The sequence below is a fragment of the Leopardus geoffroyi genome, chromosome A1, assembly GCF_018350155.1.
Source record: "Leopardus geoffroyi isolate Oge1 chromosome A1, O.geoffroyi_Oge1_pat1.0, whole genome shotgun sequence".
In the NCBI taxonomy this organism is placed as follows: domain Eukaryota; kingdom Metazoa; phylum Chordata; class Mammalia; order Carnivora; family Felidae; genus Leopardus; species Leopardus geoffroyi.
In genome coordinates this window covers 51,265,752-51,289,459 of record NC_059326.1, presented here as the reverse complement: position 1 = coordinate 51,289,459, position 23,708 = coordinate 51,265,752, and the positions used below count along the sequence as shown (strand labels likewise).

The window sequence follows — 23,708 nt, the reverse complement described above, 5'->3', positions numbered from 1 at the left end:
TGAGGCATAGTCCTTGACAGCAGAGGCAGACTAGTTGGAGAGAAAAGATCAACTAAATGAAGTAAAAAGTTCCATTATATATTGTATCATGTAGTGCCGTAGTAAGTCAGACTAGAGAAAGGTCACTTTGAGGCAGTGCCTTTAGGTTTCACGGAAGAGGTAGCACCAAAAATAGATCTTGAACTTCCTGGATTGTTGCATACAGTGTTCTCCTCCCCCTCACTTAGCTATGGTAGCATCAGTGTAAAGACCCTCCTGAAAACTGACTAGAAGCATCTAAATATAATGCAGAGGGAATTCGGGTACCACCGCAACTTTTTGGAGGAGGAACCATGTGATAAAAATGCAAGGATAGTCTCACAGTGTCAATTGAGAAGCTGATAAATTTAGTCAAAGATTTCCACTAACTGTATGAAGTTGGATTGTGTTAGCAATGATTATGGGGAAAAAAGATGGATAAAAGAAATACTTGATAGGAAAAATCAGCATGGCTAACTGAAAAAGGATAAGTTTAGTATAGCATCAAGATATCAGGTATGAGTAATTGCAAACACATTATTATTGGAAAGGAAGACATTTGCTGAAGGAAGAAAGAATATGCTTATTAAGATATGCCACTGTGTTAAAACTATATGGTTGTGAATATAAACTAATATAGTGGATATTTTAATACACACAATAGAACTTATATATCCAAATGAATATATTTTCCGCTGAAAATATTTGTAATATTTCCCTCCAACTGTGTGGATTATTCATCAGAGGTTTTTTTTAGCTGCTTTTGAAGTTTTCTCCAAAGAGTACAGTATAGCCTTTTATATCTATAAAGATAATAAAGTATCTCTAAAGGAGATAGATTTTTTTTAAGAGTTAGAAACCATTCTGAGACTAGTCTGATAAATGTGATTCGTTGGGTTATTATTACTCTTTAGGATCAAAATCAAGTGGCGTAAACTTCTAGGTAAAGACAATGAAATGAAGGTTCCATGTATCTTAGACTATCATAGAATATTCTGTGTATCGTAGAATATCATAGTCAAAGTAAATTCCTTTAGCATAGAAGCCCCTAGTATCATCACTAGTGTCACAGAAGAAAGTGGAAATCTAGGGAATCCTATTTCCCAGAGCTCCATGCTGAAGCAAAGCAACAATCTAAGGTGCCAGGGAATGCTGCGCAGAAATGGGATAAACATGCACTCAGTGGGATGGTTCCTGGTATAGAGGATGCAATAAAATCTCAAGTTATCTCTGGGAGAGAAAAAAAAAAAATTGGTATCAAATAGTGTGGAAAAGGAAGTCTTGGGAAATCCACCGATACTTTATCAGAACAAACAGAAGACCTAGACAGATCTGCCCCCTTAAAATAATACCAAAAGTAAAATAGATAGTATGTAATGAAAGTCAGATGAAGAACCCAATCTGAAAGAAAACTCTCTCAAGGAAAAAAAGAACATTTCTGTAAGTACTCTAGTACCGAGAAACGTGATAATGACATAAGTTTAATGAAACAGTATGAGAATGAGATAAAAAGCAGAATGAGTAAAAAGAAGATATCACAGAGCTAAGAGGACAGACTGAAGACCAAATGAACACCATTGAAAGACTAATAAATTAGAAAAGTTTAGAAGAGTAAATTGAATGATTGACATGAAGAAAAAGTTTGAGATAATCACAGTGAGTAAAAAGTAAAAGGACAAAGAAATTATAGCAGTTAGAATGAAGGTAACAGGTGTGGGAACAGGACAATTCAAATGGTATCTTTAAAGTAGAAAAACCAATCAGTAAAATTGAAAATGTATTGGGGCGCCTGGGTGGCTCAGTCGGTTGAGTGTCCGACTTCAGCTCAGGTCATGATCTCACTGTCTGTGAGTTCAAGCCCCACATCAGGCTCTGTGCTGACAGCTCAGAGCCTGGAGTCTGCTTCAGATTCTGTGTCTCCCTCTCTCTCTGCCCCTCCCCTGCTCATGCTCTGTCTCTCTCTGTCTCAAAAATAAATTAAAACATTTAAAAAATTAAAAAAAAAAAAAAAAGAAAATGTATCTAAAGCTATAATATAAGAAAAAATTTCCAAAATAATAAAGTATTGAATTTCCAGACTAAAAGGAAATTTTTATAGCAGGTAACTATGAGAAATAGCTTAGGTTGAAAAAAAATAGCTTAAGTTATTGAAATACGAAGAAAAAAAACACTAGAAGTTTTCAAGTAACTGAGCACAGAAAAAGAAGTCATCTTGTAAAAGGAAAAGTTAGACTGAATTTGGACTTCTGTATAACAACTTCAAATGGCAGGGCACCTGGGTAGCTCAGTTGATCAAGCATCTAACTCTTGATTATAGCTCAGGTCATGATCGCACCATTTGTGGGTTCGAACCCTGCATCGGGCACTGCTCTGGCAGCACGAAGCCTGCTTGGGATTCTCCCTCTCCCTCTCTTTCTCTGTCCCTCCCCTTTCACACCCTCTCTGTCTCTCTTAAAATAAATAAATAAACTTAAAAACAAAAAGAAGTCATCTTGCAAAGGGAAAAGTTAGACTGAATTCAGACTTCTGTATAACAATTTTGAATGAAAAAAAAAAGTGAAATAATGTCTCTTTCTTCAAAAGAAAGAAAATACTACCTTAAAAATTTTACCCAGTCAGTCAGACAAACTGAAATATAAAAGATCTTGGGAATCTTAGAACTAAATTGTGGATTAATCAAAGGAATCAAATGCATGTTCTAAAAAGCATGTTTAAAAGACTATATATACTTTACACATAAGGGTAATTTTCATAAAATCTTAAATAAAAGAAACTGATTCAAGTGTTTATATTCAGCCAGGTTGAGAAATTTTAAGCATATGGTAATTCAGGAATATAGCATCTTTGAGCTATTCTTTTAAAACGTCTTGACCAACTCAAGCTGTTACAAAAGTTGATGAATAATGACTCCATTAAATCAGTGGTTCTCAGTGAGGGGTAAGGGGGTGGTTTTTCCTCTCAGGTGACATCTGAGCATTTTTGCTTGTCATAACTGGGCTATTTCAACAGGCATCCTAGTGTGTAGAAGTCAAGAATATTGCTAAACATCCTACAGTACACAAGACAGCCCTCCACAACAAGGAATTACCTGATGCAAAGTAGCCACCGTTGTTAATGGTCATCTTCACTTCCTTTTGGTTTTCTTGTGTTGCTTGAATTTTTTTTTTATAGGCATGATCATTTTTATAAGAACGAGTCGTTATTTTTTTAGGTTATATAACAATCCTTTTTTTTTTTCCAAGTTGTTGGGTAAGCTTCCTCTGAAAGCATAATAAATGTCTTGAATTTTATAGTAACACCATTTATAAGGTGAATTAAAATTAACATATCCCTATTCTCTGGTCATTCTGGAAGCTGTTGGCCCAAGCTGACGTCCAGGCACATTTACCCCCATGGGTTATATACAGTATTTATAGCCTGTTCAAATGAGAGTGTACATACACTTAAAGAGGTGGTGAGTGAAGAAAACAGCCAGGGAGGGAGTTAGCTACTTCCTAGAAAATGTATAAGCTTTACTGAGGAACATAGGCATTCAAACCCGGCTTGAATGGGGGAAAAGAAACGCAGAACTCCCAGTAAGCACAAATGTCCCTGTTTGGAAAGAAGTAACAGGAAAAAGAATACATTGAAAACAATAGCTTGTAAATTTGTCTTAGGAGGTAAAGGAAGGTATTTCTTTTTTTTATAAAATGCCTCAGTAAAGGAAAATATATAACCATATTAATAACTCTTCAAGAATTTTTTTTACACTTTAAACTGTATAATTTTCTTCAAGAATTTTTTAATGTTGCTATAGTAAATAGAAAAATTTTTAGTTTACTTAAACCTGAGTGAAAATCATTGAATTCTTCTAGAATGTCAGTATAACTGTATGCCAAAAATCAGTTTGTTACCTTTTGTTGAACTTAGTATGGCCATGCTGTTGAAAAGTCTTTGGGCACCACTTCCCAAGAATGAGAAATCTAATTGAGCACTCAAGTACAGAGAGAACATTGAACTGTTTCACTTTCCATTTTATTAGTTTTCTGTATGTACAGATCCATTTTCTTTCTACTCAGTGCTCTTACAAATATATCTGCCTGGTTTTCCTGAATATCATGACAGATAACTTCTACCACAATGTTGTGATTCTGAAAGGAGTTTAGCACATTCAATGCCTTTTCTTCTTTTTCATGTAAAAATGCAAAGTAGATTTAAGAAAACCAAAACTTTTAAGATGCAATTCTAAAATCAATCAAAATGTTAATGCTTTTGGAAAGATCAAATGGTGATTTAAAGAGAAATTGTCAACTTGGCTTTGAATTTGTGTTTTTCCACATGAGAGGTAGGTTCATATATTTGACTACACTGTCATAAAGTGAATATAGTTTCACTTTATTCACTTTTTCTCCTGTTTTTACCTGTCATCATCTTCTGTCTACAGTTTGGAAACTAGTCCCATAACTGATACTGATCTTGCAAAGAGAACTGTCTTCCAAAGATCATACTCAGTTGTTGCTTCTGAATATGATAAACAACACTCCATTTTACCTGCACGAGTTAAAGCCATTCCTAGAAGAAGAGTTAACAGTGGAGACACTGGTAAGTATAAAGATAAAAAGGAAGATTCAGTGGTCCGCGTGATTTTGTTTGCAGGTATTTTTTAACATCTAGTTTTTGAAAGGAAATGGATTAGTTTTTTTAAGTTTATTTATTTTGAGAGAGAACATGCATGAGAGAAGAGAGCGCATGAGAGGGGGAAGGGAACAGAGAAGGAGAGACAGAATCCCAAGCAGGCTCCATGCTACCAGCACAGAGCCCAATGCAGGGCTCTAACTCACAAACTGAGGTCGTGACCTGAGCCAAGATCAAGAGTCAACGTCAGACTTAACTGACTGAGCCACCCAGGCGCCCCAGAAATGGATTAATTTTAAATTGTGGTTGACGTTCCTTTTATGAAGCTATAATTGTGCCTCTCTAAGTTTTCAATTTCAGTTGAAAGATACACTTAGAGACCATCCAGTGATTGATTATTCAAGAATAAATTGACCTTTAAAATCTTACTTGTTAATGTTGCTGTCATGAGCTATTCCACTAAGCTTCAGTGAACTAGTAGTTGCAGTGACTTACACTTTCAGTTATATTCTCACTCCTAATAGAAGCTTATATATACCCCTTGCAGCTGCTTCCTCTCTGAGTAGATAATTTGGGGACATAATTAGCTCTTAATCAGTAAAAAAGTTAGACAACCTGGACTAGTTGGTATCAACAGCTCCAAATCAGGGCTGCCTGATTCTGTGTCAAGAATAAAAAAAGAAACCCAAGAGAAAAGGATAACATGGTGATGATTTATCAGGTAGCCCACTTAACTAAAATGAAGATCTGGTCTAATATTTATAGACAGATGATTCTATAACTTCTGTAGATTCCATTTAGGGAAAAAAAATACAGTTAGCTTTTAGAGCATTTTAGAAAGCATGAACTTTAGATTCAGCCCTTGATTTAAAACTTAGCTCCACAATTTAATAGCTATATGATTTTATGAAAGTGAGATATTTCATCCTACTCAGCCTCAGTAAAAATTGAGGTTATGATTTGTGTCACATGTGAAAACAAAACAAAAAGCTTCAAAGATTCTATAATGAATCAGCTAGATACTATTATCTTTAATAACATTGTAAATATGTTAATTGTGTATATTGCCTATGAAAGTTATTTTTTCTTTTTTTTCCAATAAATAGAAGTTGGTTCTTCCCTCTTGAGACATCCATCTCCTGAGCTTTCCCGGCTAATCTCAGCCCACAGCTCTCTTTCCAAAGGAGAACGAAATTTCCAGTGGCCAGTTTTGGCTTTTGTTATACAACATCATGATCTAGAAGGTCTTGAAATAGCAATGAAACAGGCCCTAAGGAAATCTGCTTGCCGAGTTTTTGCTATGGAGGTATGAATACATTAAATGGGGTTATTGATTCCTTGACCATACAAATCATTTGATGATTCTATTTAATGATGTTACTTTTCTATCCAACAGAAATTTCCAAAAATTAAGAGACATTAGCCAATCGAAAATATCAAATGTTCACATCAAAATTAAACTCTTATGTTCATGAATATAAATGAATTTAGAGATCCATCTTTAAGCACTCTAAAGAAATTTATTTCTGCACTGCTTTATTATTTGAAAGCTATGAATGTCTTTTTTAAAAGCTTTTGTAATGATGATGTCATTTCAGTTAGAAGAATCATGAAAAGGGGATGAAAAGTAGAGCTTTTCAGTTATAAATTTAACCATAATAATTTTTCTGAGTCTATTCTCTGGAAGTGACAGGATCGCTAGATGTTGTATTTTTATGTATAGTAAATCTTTTGTCTTTGTCATGGGAATTATAATAAATAACCTGCCACTTGATTAATGGGAACAATATAAATATATTTAAGTTAGTGATAGCTTGGTAGAGCTTGAAAAAAAAGCTGTTTATCTGAAGTACAAGTTGGGGGAAAATGTGCTTCAGCAAATTAATATGAAGATGAAAGTTTGAAATAAAAAGTGGTTTGAAAAAATATTTCTGTATTACATTTTATAGATATTATTTTCCCTATTACGTTTTTAATCCGGACCAAAATTATTGACTATTTCAAGTTCATTGTGTTTTTAATGAAATGAAGGTCAGATGTTTTTAGTATCTTTCCTTGAAACACTTAGTGGAGATACTTTGTTTCTGAGTAAGGAGGGTTCTGCAGTTTTTAGTCCCACCTTTTTTTTTTTATCTTTGACTCATTTAACCTTCATTTATTCAGGCTTTCAACTGGCTTCTGTGTAATGTCATCCAGACGACTTCTCTACATGATATTCTGTGGCATTTTGTGGCATCGTTGACTCCTGCTCCAGTGGAACCAGAGGAAGAAGAGGATGAGGAAAATAAAACAAACAAAGAAAATGCAGAACAAGTAAGTGAGATTTTGGGGTTTTTCAAATTTGTCTATATTTTTATAGAAGAGTAGGACCACCTTCAGATCCTATAATAATATGCATGAGTTCACACACAGATTATATAAGCTAAAAGGCAAGAATAAAATTTCAGTGCTATCGAGCAACATAGTCACTATACTTAGTGACTGATTCCTCCCTAAATACTATTGTCATGAAGCGATGAACTGAAAGATGTATACTGTTATAGTACTGTATAAGACAGGTAAACAGGGCAACATTATTATAGAGAATATCTGTCTACTTTACAACATTGCTGTAAGTTGGCAGAGAGTGAAAGTGATACTCTGTAGGGACATGAAAGTTGTTATAGCTCTTAAGACGAAATTATTACTAGGGATGAAAATGGTTTCTACAAAAACCATTTTCTAAACATGTATGTATCTAATCATATAACCTTAAAAATATTATGTAAAAATTGACAGAACTGCAAGGAAAAAGGGGGAAAAAAACATCCACAATTACAGTGTGAGATTGTTTCACACCTTTCACAACTAAATATTCCTGCATAACAGACCACCCTAAAACTCAATGGATGAAAACAGTTTCCTATTGGCTGACAACTCTGTGGGTCAGCACTTTGGGTGAGACTTAGTTCCTGCATACACGTTTAGAGTTACCCTGCTAGGAGATTGTGAGCACACTAAAGTTGATACAGATACAGTATTTGTTTGGTGATTTTATTTATGAGTGACTGCATCACTTTTTCCCTAAAAGATAATACAAACATAATTAGTTCATCTGAATGTGTGTTTTGGGTATGCTTTGATTTTGGTTTTATTGTTTACATTTCTGTTACATGACTGTCTTTAAAGTATACATGACACTTTTAAGTATACATATTTTTTTGTGGGGAAAGTTCCTTCCAGCATACAGACTGATCAAGCTGCTTTCAATTTCTGTCTTAGGAGAAAGACACGAGAGTATGCGAACATCCACTCTCAGATATAGTGATTGCAGGTGAAGCCGCTCATCCTTTACCACACACATTTCACCGCTTACTTCAAACTATCTCCGATCTTATGATGTCTCTCCCCAGTGGCAGTTCATTACAGCAAATGGCCCTAAGGTAATTGTATATCTCAGTATTCTGGGTATGTTGGAGAAGAGATTTTATGTAGTATTCAAAGCTCGAGATGCTCAAAAGACCTTTTAAATACTAAGATACAAAGAATCTCTACATTATGTGAATGGTGCTTCCCTCATTACTGTCTTAATCTGGAATTTCCTCCTTGGCTCACACCGGTTTGCCCCTCTGTAAAATGAGGATAATACATAACTTAGTGCTCTAAATTACCCCAGTCTGTAACAGTTTTCCTCACTTTTGCCCCTCTTCTACCTCAGGTAACTTGTCTCAGTGCTACCCAAGAGTAGCAATCTTAACTGTCACAAAAGGGAGAAGGAGAATGAAATCTCAGAAACAGAAATCAAAATAGGGTTTTTGAATTGAAGAGAATTTTAAGAAAAGTGAAACCTCTGTTATATGTAAGATAGCCTAAAACTACCTTGAGGAACATTACCTACTTTTAAGTCTGAGACTGCTGAGATTTTCACATTAATTCTACATTGTGAACCTTGTCATCAGATCTTCACACTGGACCGCACGTATAAAAAATGCTCCACTGGTTTTTATAAACTGTAGATTAGGGGCGCCTGGGTGGCGCAGTCGGTTAAGCGGCCACCTTCAGCCAGGTCACGATCTCGCGGTCCATGAGTTCGAGCCCCGCGTCGGGCTCTGGGCTGATGGCTCAGAGCCTGGAGCCTGTTTCCGATTCTGTGTCTCCCTCTCTCTCTGCCCCTCCCCCGTTCATGCTCTGTCTCTCTCTGTCCCAAAAAAATAAATAAACGTTGAAAAAAAAAAAAAAAAATTTTTATAAACTGTAGATTGTTGGAGTGAATTTTGGCTACCCACATCCCTAAAGACTGGTAGAGGGGAGATTGTGTTTCCTCCTAAAAAGATTTTTGAAATACAGGATGTGTTATATATCAGAGTATATATAACTCTGATGAATTAGTATAGATTTGTTAGACTAATAAATTTGAGAGGCTTGTTTTGGTTGAGGTCACACTTGTCTGTCTGCAAGATTGATTTATTACCTTTTTTGCTTCTGTACCCTTGACGTTCATGTATCCAGTTTTTCTATATGTAGAATGAGTGAACTTTCCTTAGGTCTTACCCTATTCCAAAGAAATTACCTTTAGTGCTCACAAAAAGGCAGTGATACTATTCCCTGATTTTTTTTCTATTTCTGTTTTTTCCCTAGAATATTAAGATTTTAAAAAATCTTAACTAGAGAGTGCTTTCCCAGGAATTCCTTAGGAATTATTTAATACCTTCCTTATACCTTTTTAGGTGCTGGAGTCTGAAATTCAAGCAATCTGATCACCAGTTCCTCCATCAGAGTAATGTCTTTCATCACATTAACAATATTCTGTCAAAATCAGATGATGGAGACAGTGAAGAAAGTTTTAGCATCAGTATCCAGTCTGGCTTTGAAGCGATGAGTCAGGTCAGTCATTGAAGGTTGTCCTCTGTTACCCTGTTTATATTCAACGATGTATACAAGCAGAAACTGAAAGTCACTCATAAACAGTTTGATTCATTTCATTTCTTATCTCACATCTTTTGTTTTATTATCGTGAAAGATTTCCATTTCTGTGTTGTAATAATGTAAAACATGTAATAATGTGAAAACATTTGTTTCTGGTAGGAATTGTGCATAGTAATATGCTTAAAGGACTTAACCAGCATTGTTGACATAAAAACTTCAAGCCGACCTGCCATGATTGGCAGTTTGACAGATGGTTCTACGGAAACCTTTTGGGAATCAGGAGATGAGGATAAAAACAAAACTAAGAACATCACCATCAACTGTGTAAAAGGAATCAATGCCCGCTATGTATCTGTCCATGTGGATAATTCCCGAGATCTAGGGGTAAGAAAGAAAACTTAATTTGTAGCTCATTAGTTCTTTTCAGACCTTCAGTTACCATGCCCTATCCTTCTAAGTTTAGCAAAAAGATTTTCATGTGGAATTTCACTGACCAAACAGCATTTTTATATTTCCCAAGTAAATCTTACGTCTAAAAACAGATTAATAGGACTAGGGGCACTATGGAATACCAGTTCTAAAAAGAGGTGTGATTACAAATACATCCTGGCTACAGCTAAGCAGAATAAATGTCTCCTCTGTAATTGCCTACCTCCATGCCCTTGTTTAAGCTATTCTCTTGGCCTGGAAGTCCTCCCCTTAAACTCTGCCTATCAGATTCTCCCAAAATCTCAAAAGACCAGCAGAGAAATCCTCTCCCGGTACCTCTTCTATAAAAATTATTCTTTCTCTTCTCTACGTTCTTCTTTCTGTTACTCTGATGGCACTGAATACACTTTGACTTATCATGTAATTAGCTTTCAATTTCTAGCCTTCACCCTTAGCTGTCTTGACGATGGTGGTGGGGTTTCTAGACTAACCTAAATGATGATAATTTGTATTCTCCCTAGCACTAGCCTGTTCACATGTTTCAACTGAATTAAGCACTCCTTTACAAAAGGCACTAAATAATGGGAAAAGAGTCCTGTTTACTTGAGTGTTAAGAACCAAGAAGACACCAGCTGCCAAACTCACGTGCTTCTCCCCCCATTCCTGGGGAAGGATACTCCTTAGAGTTTTTTCCCTCAGAATGGATGTGGCTTGCTTCAGAGCCTGCTTCAGATTCTGTGTCTCCCTCTCTCTGCCCCTCCCCCATTCACTTTCTGTCTGTCTCTCTCTCTCTCTCTCTCAAAAATAAACATCAAAAAAAAATTTTAAGTAAAAATTTAAAAAAGAAAAAAGAATGGATGTGGCTTGCTAACAGATACAGTATTATAAATCCCCTCTGACTGTTGCCAAGCTGCTCCTATCCCATTCACACATTTCCTTTCCCAGGAAGACAGAGTGATGGGGTTGGGTCTTGGGTAACCTCGATAGAATGCCAACCTGAGAAGCCCAGTCTGCAGTCAGAACACTCCTCGCCATCTGCAGCCACCCCCAACTCCTGTCCATAAGTGCAGCTGCAGTGCTTCCGTGGCAGTGAATAAGAAGAAGGGGCGTAGCTAATATAAGCATACCTCCTTTTCAGAGCCAAGAGTTTCAATTTGTACAACTACTTTATCTTACTAGAACGTCAGGTGTAATAAATCAAAACATTTTTCTAGCTAGAACTTACTGTTCAGTACAAAGTTACCTTTGACTCATGGTATATTTTAAGCCAGGACATACTCTCCCTCAGAACAATAATTCCAATCAGTTTGACATTTTTCCCTTTTAGGGAGATAATCATAGCAATATTCATTTTAAAATCCCCAGTAGATAAGCTGACATGTGCTTTCCTTTTAAGAAACCTCCTCTAAGTTCTGTGTATCCTTGAGGCTTATGTACCTGTGTGTCCCAGCCTGTCTACCACCAGTGCCTTATACATGGCAGTTGTTTGAATTGCATCGACCTAGAGCACTTAAAGTATGCAATGCTCCAAGGAATTAATGTGTTAATCTGTTTCCTGATGTGCTTTGCATAAAGCTTATTCAACCTTAAGGTCTCTGGCTCTAGTACTAGCATGATCTTTTTGGTACCTAATGACACTGAAGTTCTGTTTGACATTTATTTTGTTTGCTAATGCTCCTTCCCTAGTGTGTCAAGAGGACAGAACCCATCATTCTCATATGTCCTTCTCCAAGGCTGTAAGACAGTCTTGGTACATTGTTATAGTCAAGAGTGTTTGTTAGGGAGTGGAGACAAGAGTGAAAGCAGAGTTGTTGGAAAGTCTCATGATAGAGATAGAATTTAAATCTTTAGACTTTGGATAGAAAGAAGGAATGCCAAGCTTTTCTTTCAGAGCCCATGGAGACTGAAGGTAGAATTTGTGAGAACGAGACAAGACTGGAGTTGTAAGAATGTGGTTGCTTGAGGGGCAGGGGGAGCACCTGGGTGGCCCAGTCAGTTAAGCATCTGACTTCGGCTCAGGTCATGATCTCACAGCTTGTGGGTTCGAGCCCCACGTTGGGCTGTGTGCTGACAGCTCAGAGCCTGGAGGCTGCTTCAGATTCTGTGTCTCCCTCTCTCTGCCCCTCCCCCACTCATACTCTGTCTCTCTCTCTCTCTCTCAAAAATAAATAAACATTAAAAAATTTAAAAAAAAAAAAAAAAGAATGTGGTTGGTTGGGCAGATGGAGTGAGATCAATTAGGAAGAATCCATGACAGACATACAGAAGAGTTGATGTGATATCAGTAGGCTGTAAGAAATCATTATAAATTCAGTAGCAGGAATATGGAAGAATAATTGTTGTGCATTGTCTGTTTTAGAATAAAGTTACCTCAATGACCTTCTTAACTGGCAAAGCAGTAGAAGATTTGTGCAGAATAAAACAGGTAATTAAAATTTTGTCATTAAATGTTACCTAGGGAGAAATTCTTCTCAGCCTCCTCTGTTAAATTCTAATTTCGGCATGCTACCAAAGTATTCTAGGAACTCATCTGTTTACAAAACACTAAACCAACAAATAGTCCAGATACAGGAACATTTACAACCATCCCTGTGCTAATAGCCGATAGTGTCCTAAATGCTCTCCTGTCACAATCGATTATACTATACCTACAGTCCTCTACTCTGCCTCCTGCTCCCTTACAAAGAAAGATTCAGGGCACCTTAAAATGCATCACAAATCCCATTCACAATTAACACCTACACTTCAGGTTAAAATGTAGATTGTTGTCCTCTAGCCTGAAAATCTATCACAACAGTGCAACTAAATCCAGGCTGCAAGTCAATTTACAAATGAACTTTAGAAACAAGTTAGGTTGTATTTGGGCATTCTATATAAACTCACTTGTGTTAGTGAAACTTTATCAAAGCTGTTATCCCATATATGTTGACTACTTGTTTTGTTTTTCAAATCATATTGAAAGAATAAATTGAAATTTTGGATTAAACAAATAATAAATTTTGTTTAAAAGGCTAAAAGAATTTGGGGAAATACTTCTGTTCAGTGAGATAGTATTTATGCTTAATGATTTTTCTAGAAAATTGACATTATCAATTAATTTTTTCATTTTATCAAGTGAATAGTGTCAAAAACCATTTATTTCATAGTGCATTGAAATTTAATCCTTGAAAAGTTACATTTTCAGTGAAATCAGGAATCACAAATATGCAGTTACATATTATATAATTTTTCTTCAGAAGCAGAACATATTAAGTAACTGCACATCAAATATGCTTATCTATCTTTAAAAAACAACAAAACATGGTTATCTTTAAATGGTGGTTAAATGTGAAGATGCACAAAACAGGACCTCGTGCTGATCTTGTATTTCTCCTCAGTCAGATTAGGGAAAGGACAGTCACATGAATTATTTTAATGATTTTACTTAACATAACTTGTGCATGGAAAGTAATCAGACCTGTATTTTAATTCTCAGCTCCATGTCTGACTGAGAATCCTTCAACCTGGGTTAACCTCACTTCATCTGTATAATAGCTACTGTAGTATTACTTATCCTCACCAGGCTTAAGTAAGATAGTCAGTGTGAAATAACACAGTAAAGGGGCGCCTGGGTGGCGCAGTCGGTTAAGCGTCCGACTTCAGCCAGGTCACGATCTCGCAGTCTGTGAGTTCGAGCCCCACGTCAGGCTCTGGCCTGATGGCTCAGAGCCTGGAGCCTGTTTCCGATTCTGTGTCTCCCTCTCTCTCTGCCCCTCCCCTGTTCATGCTCTGTCTCTCTCTGTCCCAAAAATAAATAAACGTTGAAAAAAAAAAAAAATTAAAAAAAAAAAAAAAAGAAAGAAATAACACAGTAAACCTTAGTCTCCGTACAAGTCTTTGTTATTTGAGCTTGCAGTTACTAGCGCTAAGTCTAGGACCTTGATAAGAGAGTGATATGGCTGTATCAGGTTTCTATCCCTTTTCTGTTTGCTAGGTTGACCTGGATTCTAGGCACATTGGTTGGGTAACAAGTGAACTTCCAGGAGGGGATAATCACATCATCAAGATTGAATTAAAGGGCCCAGAAAATACACTGAGAGTTCGACAAGTAAAAGTCCTGGGCTGGAAGGATGGCGAAAGCACAAAAATTGCTGGCCAGATTTCAGCCAGTGTGGCCCAGCAAAGGAACTGTGAAGCCGAGACTCTGCGAGTGTTCAGACTTATTACGTCTCAAGTGAGTGTCCTCACTCCAGGTTCTAGCACACGATACACTGAAATCATATCTTCTGCAATGCTGATACCAAAGGGTAACAGAATACTTTGTAAAGCTTGTTAGAGATGGCTGGCAAACATATGACCCATTTTCTCTTCTCCTAGCCCTAAACTCCTATGTTTCGTTCTGCATTCATTAATTCTTAAAAGTAGTAGCGTATAGCAAGAACAGCATAGTAATATTATAAAACCTGCAGTATTAGCTCATGCATCCTTTAGGTTTCACACTAGTAATTACTGCCATTGATTCCTTCTCACATTCCTGTCTTTATCAGGTATTTGGAAAGCTCATCTCTGGAGATGCTGAGCCTACACCAGAGCAAGAGGAAAAAGCATTATTGTCATCACCTGAAGGAGAGGAAAAAGTATACAATGTATTTATTTGTATTCTAAAAATATTTACTTCCATTTTTCATTTTCTTTTGTTAAGTGAAATATTCCATTTATTACTATGGATTTTAATGGATATGTGACATTAATTTCTATGAAGTTAATATTTTTTACTTTAATTAGGAGATGAAGAAACTATCAAAAGAAATCATCTGTTTATATATGATCTAGCTAGTACTGTGAGTAACAGCAAAATTTGGCTCTATACCTTGGGCTGTAGTGTCAAATGTTAGGATTTGTAAAATTAGCTTAGTCATTTACTATACTGTGTACGATTAATTATCCTCTCTCTCCTCCATTTCCTCCATTTAATCTGTTCTTCATAGTCCAGTTAAAAAATACTGTCCTCTCCAGGAATCTTCTTTATGATTTCTCCCAAACAATATGCAGTTTTTCTTCTGCTAAACTTCATAGTAATACCTAGCTAGGACTGTCTTCTTGATTTCTTTCATATGTTGATTTGCACACATATCTAACCTCTCCTACTGAATCATAGTTTCTTAAAGACCAAGTACATACCTGATTTGTCTTTGTGTCCATGGCATAAACACACATGCATTCAGTACATTTTTACTGGAGGAACCTGTTCTTTATGTTGTTCTTGAAATTTCTTTTTTTTTTTTTTATGCTTTTTATTTTGAGAGAGAAAGATAGAACACGTGTGTGCGAGCACGCGGGGGGACGGGCAGAGGGAGAGGAAGAATCCCAAGCAGGCTCCATGCTGTCAGCAAAGATCCCAACGCAGGGCTCAATCCCACGAACCATGAGATCATGACCTAAGCCAATATCAAGAGTCAGACACTTAGCCAACTGAGCCACCCAGGCACCCCTTGAAATTTTTTTTAAAACTGCAGTTGCCTTTACTTATTTGGTCTACTCTAAAGCGCCCTACCCTAAAGGAAAACCTCATCTATTTTCAAAAAGAGAGGTCAACCCTGACTGGTCTCGATATTCTTATATCTTTAGATGTTACAGATAATCACCTTGGCAGCCCTTTGAAAGATAATTTCAAGGACTTACCTGGTCTAGCCCTGAGCCTTCTGATATAGTAATGTCTAAGTCATCTACATCATTCAGTTTGGGTTCTGTAGAAAATAACGTTTTATAAACTGGTTGTTTCTTTCAGCGTCCTTTGGAGATACCATTTGAATGACTACACGACTATGTGACTATTCATTAAATCAGCTGAATTTTAACAAATGGCAATTTTGTGCTAAATAATTGTAATTGGTACCAAGCCCTCAGAAAGTTTGTGTCTGTTCTTAGATATGAAACGTTCACACACCCCAAAAAAAGAAATCAATAGGGATACTATATAGCATATAATCAATTTTTTATGTACATGAAAAAATTGCACATGTCATAGGTTTTCAGAGTATGTTGAAAGTATTGTGCTCTGGAGTGGTCAGAGAAGGGTCTTGGTAGGTGCTGGATGTGAATTGGACCTAAAAGGGAATGGGTGAAAGTTAGATTGACAGAGGCGATGGGAGCAGACTCATTGAAGAGGCTGGTCTAATAGTAGGAGAGTATATGTTGGGATGCTAAGGTTGATGGGGAAAGTTAATGCTAGTGGTAAGATGCCCATGAAATAGCACAGTTGTTAAGAGAATCATTTTTTAAGTCAGGTGTTTGAAGTAAAATTTGCATACAGAAAACACTGATCCTTTTAAACTGTATTGTTCAATGACTTTTGACCAACATATAGAGCAGTAAAATCATCATCACAATGAAGTTTTAAGACACATCACTCAAAATTTCCCTCCTGGTCCTTTACAGTCTGTCCCCTCACCTCATGCATAGACCCTGGCAACCACTAAACTATTTTCTGCCCGTGTAATGTTGCCTTTTCCCAGATATCATATAAACGGAACCATATAGAATATAACCTTTCCATCAGCTTTCTTTCACTTGATATAATGATTCTGAGATTCATCCATGGAGGAGCATGTGTCAGTAGTTGTTTCTTTTGGTTGCTGAGAAGAATTCCATTGTATGGAATTAGCAGTATTTGTTTATCCTTTGACCTTATGATGGATATTTGGGTTGTTCCTTCTATTTGGCTATTATTAATTAAGCTGCTGTGAACATTTGTGTACAGATTTTTGTATGGGGACACTTTCTCTTGGGTAGATACCTATAAGTAGGATTGATGGGTTGTATGGTAAGTGTATGTTTAACTTTATAAGAAACTGCTAAACTTTTTCCAAAGTGATTGAACCATTTTACATTTTTACTGGCAGTGTATGAGATTTCCAATTGATCCACATTCTCAACAGTACTTGGTATTGTCACTCTTTAATTTTAGCCATTGCAGCAAATATGAAGTAGTATCTCATTGTGGTTTTAATATGAATTTCTCTGAGGATTAATAATGTTGAGTAAATTTTCAAGTGCTTATTTGCCATCTCCATACTTTATTAGTGAAGCATCTGTTGAAATCTTTTACTTGTATTTTTTTATATCGGGCTGTTTGTATTACTGGGTTGTAAGATTTTTTTATATATTGAGGATAAAGGCTCTTTAGCCAGTGTGTTTTCAAATATTTTCTCCTACTTGGTGGTTTATCTTTCATGAAACAGAAGTTTATAATTCTGATAAACTACAGTTTATCTGTTTTTTTCTTTTTTTTTTTAATGTTTGTTTTTTGAGATGGAGTGCGAGCGGGGGAGGGGCAGAGAGAGAGGGAGACACAGAATCCGAAGCAGGCCTCAGACTCAGCTGTCAGCACAGAGCCTGATGCGGGGCTGGAACCTGAACTGTGAGATCATGACCTGAGCCAAAGTTGGACGCTTAACCGACTGAGCCACCCAGGCACCCCTGTTTTTTTCTTAATGACTTAGGATCTTTGTATCTTATCTAAAACTTAACGTCACAAAGATTTTCTTCTAGAAACATTACAGTTTTAATTCTTTTGTTTATAGCTATGTACCTTTTAAGTTAATTTTTCTCTATAAGGTGTGAGATAAGGGTTGAGTTTTATTTATTTTTGCCTGTAGATACCCAGTTGTTCCACCACCATTTGTTGAAAAGACTGTCCTTTATCAATAACAAATTCACCGTAAACATGTAGCTCTATTTTTGTAGTCTCTACTCTTTTCCATTGATCTGTATATATATTCTTAAACCAACAGCAGACTGTCTTGATTACTGCAGCTTACAGAAAATCATGAAATCAGATTCCACCACGGTTCTGTTTTTAGTTATTTCGGCTATTCTTGTGCCTTTATATTTCCATATAAAGCTTAGAACCAACTTGGTAGTTTTTTCCCCTTCCGAAAAATCAAAAACAAAAAACCAACCTGAAATGTTATTGGAATTGTACCAAATTGTTAGGTCAGTTGGGGAGAATGGATATCTTAGTAATACTGAGTCTTCCTATCCAGGGATGAACATGATATATTTCTCCATTTATCTAGATCTTCTTTAGTTTTTGTCAGCAGTGTTTTTTGTAAGTTCAGTGTACAGGTCCTGGCCACTTCTTATTAAATTGATCCCTAAGGGCACACGCATGGCTCATCAGTTAAGCGTCTGACTCTTGGTTTCAGCACAAATCACGTGCTCATGGTTTCATGAGTTCAAGCCCCAAGTTAGGCTCTGTGCTGGCAGCACGGAACCTGCTTGGGATTCTCTCTCTCCCTTTCTCTGTCTGCCCCTCCCCTACTCACACTATCTCTGTCTCTCTCAAAATAAACTTTAAAAGAAATGTTTTTAATAAATTGATCCCTAAATAATTATAATAATCCCTAAATAATAATTGTTTTTGATGCTACTGTAAATGGTATTCTTATTTCACTTTCCAGTTCATTTCTAGTATATAAAAATACAGTTGGCTTTTGTGTATTAAACTTCTGTGATCTTAAATTCCCTTGTTAGTTCTAGAAGCCTTTTTGTAGAATTTTTGGGATTCTCTTCATAGATAATCATGTTGTCTGCAAAGAAAGTTGGTTTTATTCTGCCTTTCCAGCCTATATGCCTTAAATTTCTTTTCTTGTGTTAGTGCAGTGGCTAAGCCTTTCAGTACTATGTTGAATAAAAGTGGTGAAATCAGACATCTTTGCCTTTTCTGGATCTTACTAGGAAGGATTCAGTCTTTAACCATTAAGTATAATGTTAACTATAGATTTTTTGTAAATGCTCTCAGAATTCTTATCAGAATGGATATTCTTATATATTTTTCTTTTTTCATTTTCTTGTATTCATTAAAGATAATTGGTATATTGCTATGTATATTAGTGATTATGTAATATTAGCCTAAACATAGTTTATTTTTCTTTAATAAAAAGGAAGATATTAACTAGGGAAGTGATAACTAAAAGGTACAGTGTTTCTTTTTGGGGTGATGAAAATGCTCTAAAATTAACTGTGGTGATGCTTGTACATATCTATGAATATACTCTAAGCCATTGAATTGTACATTTTAAATGAGTGAATAGTAAAGTATGTTAACTATATCTCAAAGCTATTTAAAAAAAACTACAAAAGAAATTTAAAAGTAAGGAGATAAAGTAACTATCTAAAAGGAATTCATTCGTTAATGTATAATCTAGCTAGTGTTTCAAGTAGCAAAAGAATTATTCTACCAGTGTGCTTTCTTTAATCGATATAGGGCTGTCTTCTTCTATTACTTCTTTCCATCTGTTTGCTTTATTTTTGATTTTTTCTTTTTCTAGTTTCAAAGACTTGAGATCTTTCTTTTCTCATATAAGTAATGGTGCCATCTTCTTAGCCCTGCTCTAGTTGAGTGTCAGAAATTTTGGTGTGTTGCTTATAATATTTTCTCATTTCACTCAGCATTTCACTCAGTTCAAAATATTTTTTGATTTCCATTTTGATTTCTTCTTTGACCTCTGGATAATTTAGACACTTCTTGTTTAATTATATATATTTGGGGATTTTTCTTGGGGGGTAGCTTTCTATTACTAATTTCTAGTTTAATTCATTGTGGCCAGAGAATATACTTTGTATAATTTCAGGCCTTTTAAAATTGTGAAGATTTGAATTCTGACTCACATATTTTAGTGAATGTCCACATGCTCTTGAAAAGAACATGAACTCTGCTTTTCTTCTAATACCAGTTCAACTTAGTTGATAGTTTTGTTCAAGCTTTATTGAGAACTTTACTGATTTTTGTTAGTTTGCTCATTTACTTGTTCTTTTAAGTACAGGAAAAGTTTTGAAGTGTCCAGGTATATGGATTTGTCTATTTTGATTTTAGTTTACCTGGTTGCCAATCTCAGCTGTCTGATGGGCACCAAAAAAATGTATGGTTTTGTAGATTATCAGCTTTTTCTCATTGTTAAGGTGGGAGTTACATTCTCATATAGCTATCTCTGTCCTAAGAAATGTGAAACTAAGAGTCATTTTTATTCTTAGAGGAGTGGCTTGCCTTACTTTTCTTACCCGTAAAATAGAAAATCAAACTTTACCTTATGGGCTTGTTGTGAAGATTAAATAAGAGTATATGTATATCTGATAACTATACATCTGTATATCTGTAACTTAGAAGAGTTCCATTCACGTAATAAGCACTATAAAATTTCAGCCTTTATTTTTCTTCTTTGTTTCTTTGATTACTGGTGGTGGTAGACTAGCCTAATTTAAAAACACCATTATCATAGAGTTTTTTTAGGATATTTTCCTTTTAACTGAATGTCATTTTCTGAATTGTTCTTCTAACAACTGAATGTGGATTATCCACAGTTTAGAAATAGATCTAATCAAAGTGATGCAAAATGATAAATTAAAGAAGTTCATGAAAAGGTAGTATGCTTTTCTGAATTTCTTAAGTTCAGAAATTTTGCTATTTTTATAGTCACCTTAGCCAGTAGTGATTTCTTCAGATTTTATCCTTTGTCTTAGTGTTATAGACCTCAATTTAAAAACATATTCATCTTATAAAATAACCTTAATAGTTATTTATCAAGATACTTTAAGATGTCAAATATACAAATTTTATTCAAAGAGCCTGGGTTTCCCTCCCCCCCCCCTTTTTCTATGTAAAAGGCAACATCAGACGCTGACCTGAAAGAACATATGGTCGGAATCATATTCAGCAGGAGTAAGCTGACGAATTTACAAAAACAGGTTAGTAAATTGTCATTTCAGTTTTCATTTGTTTTTAGGGTATAAAGTATTTTCCAAAATTTACGGAGACTTTTTTATGCTGACTCTTTTATAGTCCTGCAGAATGTGTCTGCCTTTAGTATATTGGCATACCTGCATCACTTTAAAGATTTTATGATTGTTAACTTTCTTACCTTGCTGCTCTTTGTTATTTCTCATTTTCAGGTAGATTGTTTCATTTTGGTGTCAAACATCCAGCTATATCAGATTTCATTTGCATTTTCTGTGTTCCTTTTCCCACTTTTCTTGTTTGTCAGTTGATTTTTTTTTTTTCTGAGCAATTATAGTGTTAACTAAATCATTGCTAATATTTTTAATTATAAGGAGATGGAGTAGTACTAGATTGTTCATATAATATAGTACTTGGGTAACAAAAACTAGTCTTCCAAAAGTCTAACAAAATACCGGTTTTAAATTAGCCCATTATTTTAACTTTCAGCATCATTAAATCTTGCTTAAATAAATAAATTTATCTGTGCTTTATCTTTTTAACAGTGTTTCATTGAATCTTAAATGCTACCAGTTATAAAATGTGCTGTTATTTCATGTATCACTAAAAAAACGAAAATTTGCTGCCAATTACATTGTGAATGCCATCAATTATAAAGCACATTATGAATAAAAATGTTAAAATGTGGGAGGAAAATATGCCTTAGAAGTGATAAAATATGGTAATTTGCTTTTGTTTGATGTCTCAAACCACAGGTATGGGTATTGGTAACTTGTATATAAATAGTTTCTACATAGGAGTTGATTTAAATATTAAGATTTTTAATCATAGTTCTGATAGTTTTCCTTAATTGTTTTTAAGATGAGCTAAGAGAATGGCATGATGGAGAATTAACTGGGAGAAAGAGTGTTAAATTGAGTATCAACTAATATTCTTGTCTCTTTTTTTTTTTTCTAGAAATAGTAAATCTGACATAAGTATGTTTTTACATTTTCTTCATGTTGTCTTTATAGGTGTGTGCTCACATCGTCCAGGCTATTCGCATGGAAGCCACCAGAGTTCGTGAAGAGTGGGAACATGCCATTTCAAGCAAAGAAAATGCCAATTCTCAGCCCAATGATGAAGATGCCTCCTCCGATGCTTACTGCTTTGAGCTGCTCTCTATGGTCTTAGCACTGAGTGGCTCTAACGTGGGCCGGCAGTATCTGGCTCAGCAGCTAACTCTGCTCCAGGATCTCTTTTCACTGCTCCACACAGCATCTCCTCGAGTCCAGAGACAGGTGACTGCTCACACCACTTACCTTCTGGCTTACTTTGTTCCTCAAAACATTGTTAAAAAGTTACACTAGCAAAGAGATTCACCTTAGGGTCTTAGGATTATTATTTTGTTTTGCTATTTGGTTTTTTGGATTGTATTTTAACTCCATGCTTTTTATTTTTGACTCACTGTCATGAGAGTATGGAAGAGCAAAATATGTTTCATTTTACTAATGTGCTATTATGATAAAGAGTATTCTGTCTACTGATTGTCTTATTACCATGAGATGTGTGATTTTTCTTTAATCTTTTTTTTAATATTTATTTTTGAGGCAGTTGGGGGGGTGGGTAGGCAGAGAGAGAGAGAGAGAGAGAGAGGAAGACACAGAATCTGAAACAGGCTCCAGGCTCTGAGCTGTCAGCACAGAGCCTGATGCAGGGCTCAAACTCACAAACCATGAGATCATGACCTGAGCAGAATTCAGACGCTTAACTGACTGACCCACCCAGGTGCCCATCTTTAATCTTGACCAAATAAAAGACCTGTCTTTTTCTTGCTTCCCTGGAGGGGTAATTACCACTTGAGAAATTAAAAATAGTGTTTAAGTCTTATATTTCTGTCCTTCTCAAAGCTTTTGAAGTCATAGAAGGGCAGCAAGGCGCATTATACAAATGAAAACTTTAGAATACCAGTCTTTAAGAGGAATTCTTTCCTTTCATTTTTCTTATCAGGTAACCTCCTTACTAAGACGGGTGTTGCCTGAAGTGACTCCTAATCGTCTGGCCAGCATCATAGGAGTGAAATCCCTCCCCCCAGCAGATATCAGTGATATCATTCACTCAACAGAGAAAGGAGATTGGAATAAACTAGGTATCTTGGACATGTTTCTAGGATGTATTGCCAAAGCACTCACAGTTCAGCTAAAAGCCAAAGGAACTACCATCACAGGAACAGCTGGTACCACTGTGGGCAAAGGTGTTACAACAGTTACTCTTCCAATGATTTTCAATTCCAGGTTGGTCATTGCATCTGTTTTAGTACTAAAATAGAGCAGAGTGAGCTACTATTTGGAGAATTAAGACAAGATTTCGAATTCTACTTGTTTGCTTATTCACCAAATAGAAACCATAAACAACTAATCCATGTATGAAAGAGAATTCTATATATAATACAAGTGTCCTTTCAAGTTAGTGGGGAAAGGAAGGTGTACTGAATATGATATTGGAATGCTTCTCGTGTAAAAAAAAAGATATTGAAGGCCCCTATCTCACACCATATACAAAAGTAAATTTGAGATCAGTTAACACTCTACTAGGACAAATTATAGAAGAATATTTCTGTAATCTTCAATCCAGAAAACCTTAAAACTCAGAACCAAAAAGTCACAGAGGAAAAGATTCACAAATTTGGCTACATAAGAATGAAAGTGAACTGATAGACAGTAATATTAAAATTTTTTTTAAATATAAACTGACCTGAAAAAAATATTTAACACCTATATAGTAGAGAATGAATTATTAGTCATAATATTTTTAAATGACTACAAATCAATGAGAAAAGACAAAGAACTGATAGGAAAATATATAATGAACAGTTAGTCCTGAGATAAACAGTAGGAAAATACCTTTGTCTTGGCCGCATTATGAAGAAATAGGCATTATGACATCTAATATAGATTGCTACAGCCTTTTTGGATGTCAGTTTAATAACATATCACTGTATTTAAAATATGCTTATCCTTTGACCTACCAATTCTACTTCTAGAACTGT

At 35.6% G+C, this 23,708-nt stretch overlaps 1 protein-coding gene across 22 annotated transcripts in view; it reads left to right on the top strand.

Moving 5' to 3' along the window:
• Positions 1-23,708, top strand: part of MYCBP2 (MYC binding protein 2) — a 283,279-nt gene that overhangs the window by 239,813 nt on the left and 19,758 nt on the right. For 18 of the 22 annotated variants that reach the window (XM_045479572.1, XM_045479625.1, XM_045479647.1 and 15 more), the window contains 12 exons: positions 4,442-4,599; positions 5,739-5,938; positions 6,796-6,945; positions 7,894-8,054; positions 9,339-9,495; positions 9,697-9,921; positions 12,326-12,391; positions 13,940-14,179; positions 14,493-14,591; positions 20,611-20,691; positions 21,694-21,960; positions 22,670-22,953. In XM_045479572.1, the coding sequence (XP_045335528.1) occupies positions 4,442-4,599; positions 5,739-5,938; positions 6,796-6,945; positions 7,894-8,054; positions 9,339-9,495; positions 9,697-9,921; positions 12,326-12,391; positions 13,940-14,179; positions 14,493-14,591; positions 20,611-20,691; positions 21,694-21,960; positions 22,670-22,953 (2,088 nt within the window). Of the gene's footprint in view, positions 1-4,441; positions 4,600-5,738; positions 5,939-6,795; positions 6,946-7,893; positions 8,055-9,338; positions 9,496-9,696; positions 9,922-12,325; positions 12,392-13,939; positions 14,180-14,492; positions 14,592-20,610; positions 20,692-21,225; positions 21,388-21,693; positions 21,961-22,669; positions 22,954-23,708 lie in introns of those variants that run through there. The other 4 variants (XM_045479686.1, XM_045479530.1, XM_045479667.1 and 1 more) reach the window with 3 other exon arrangements.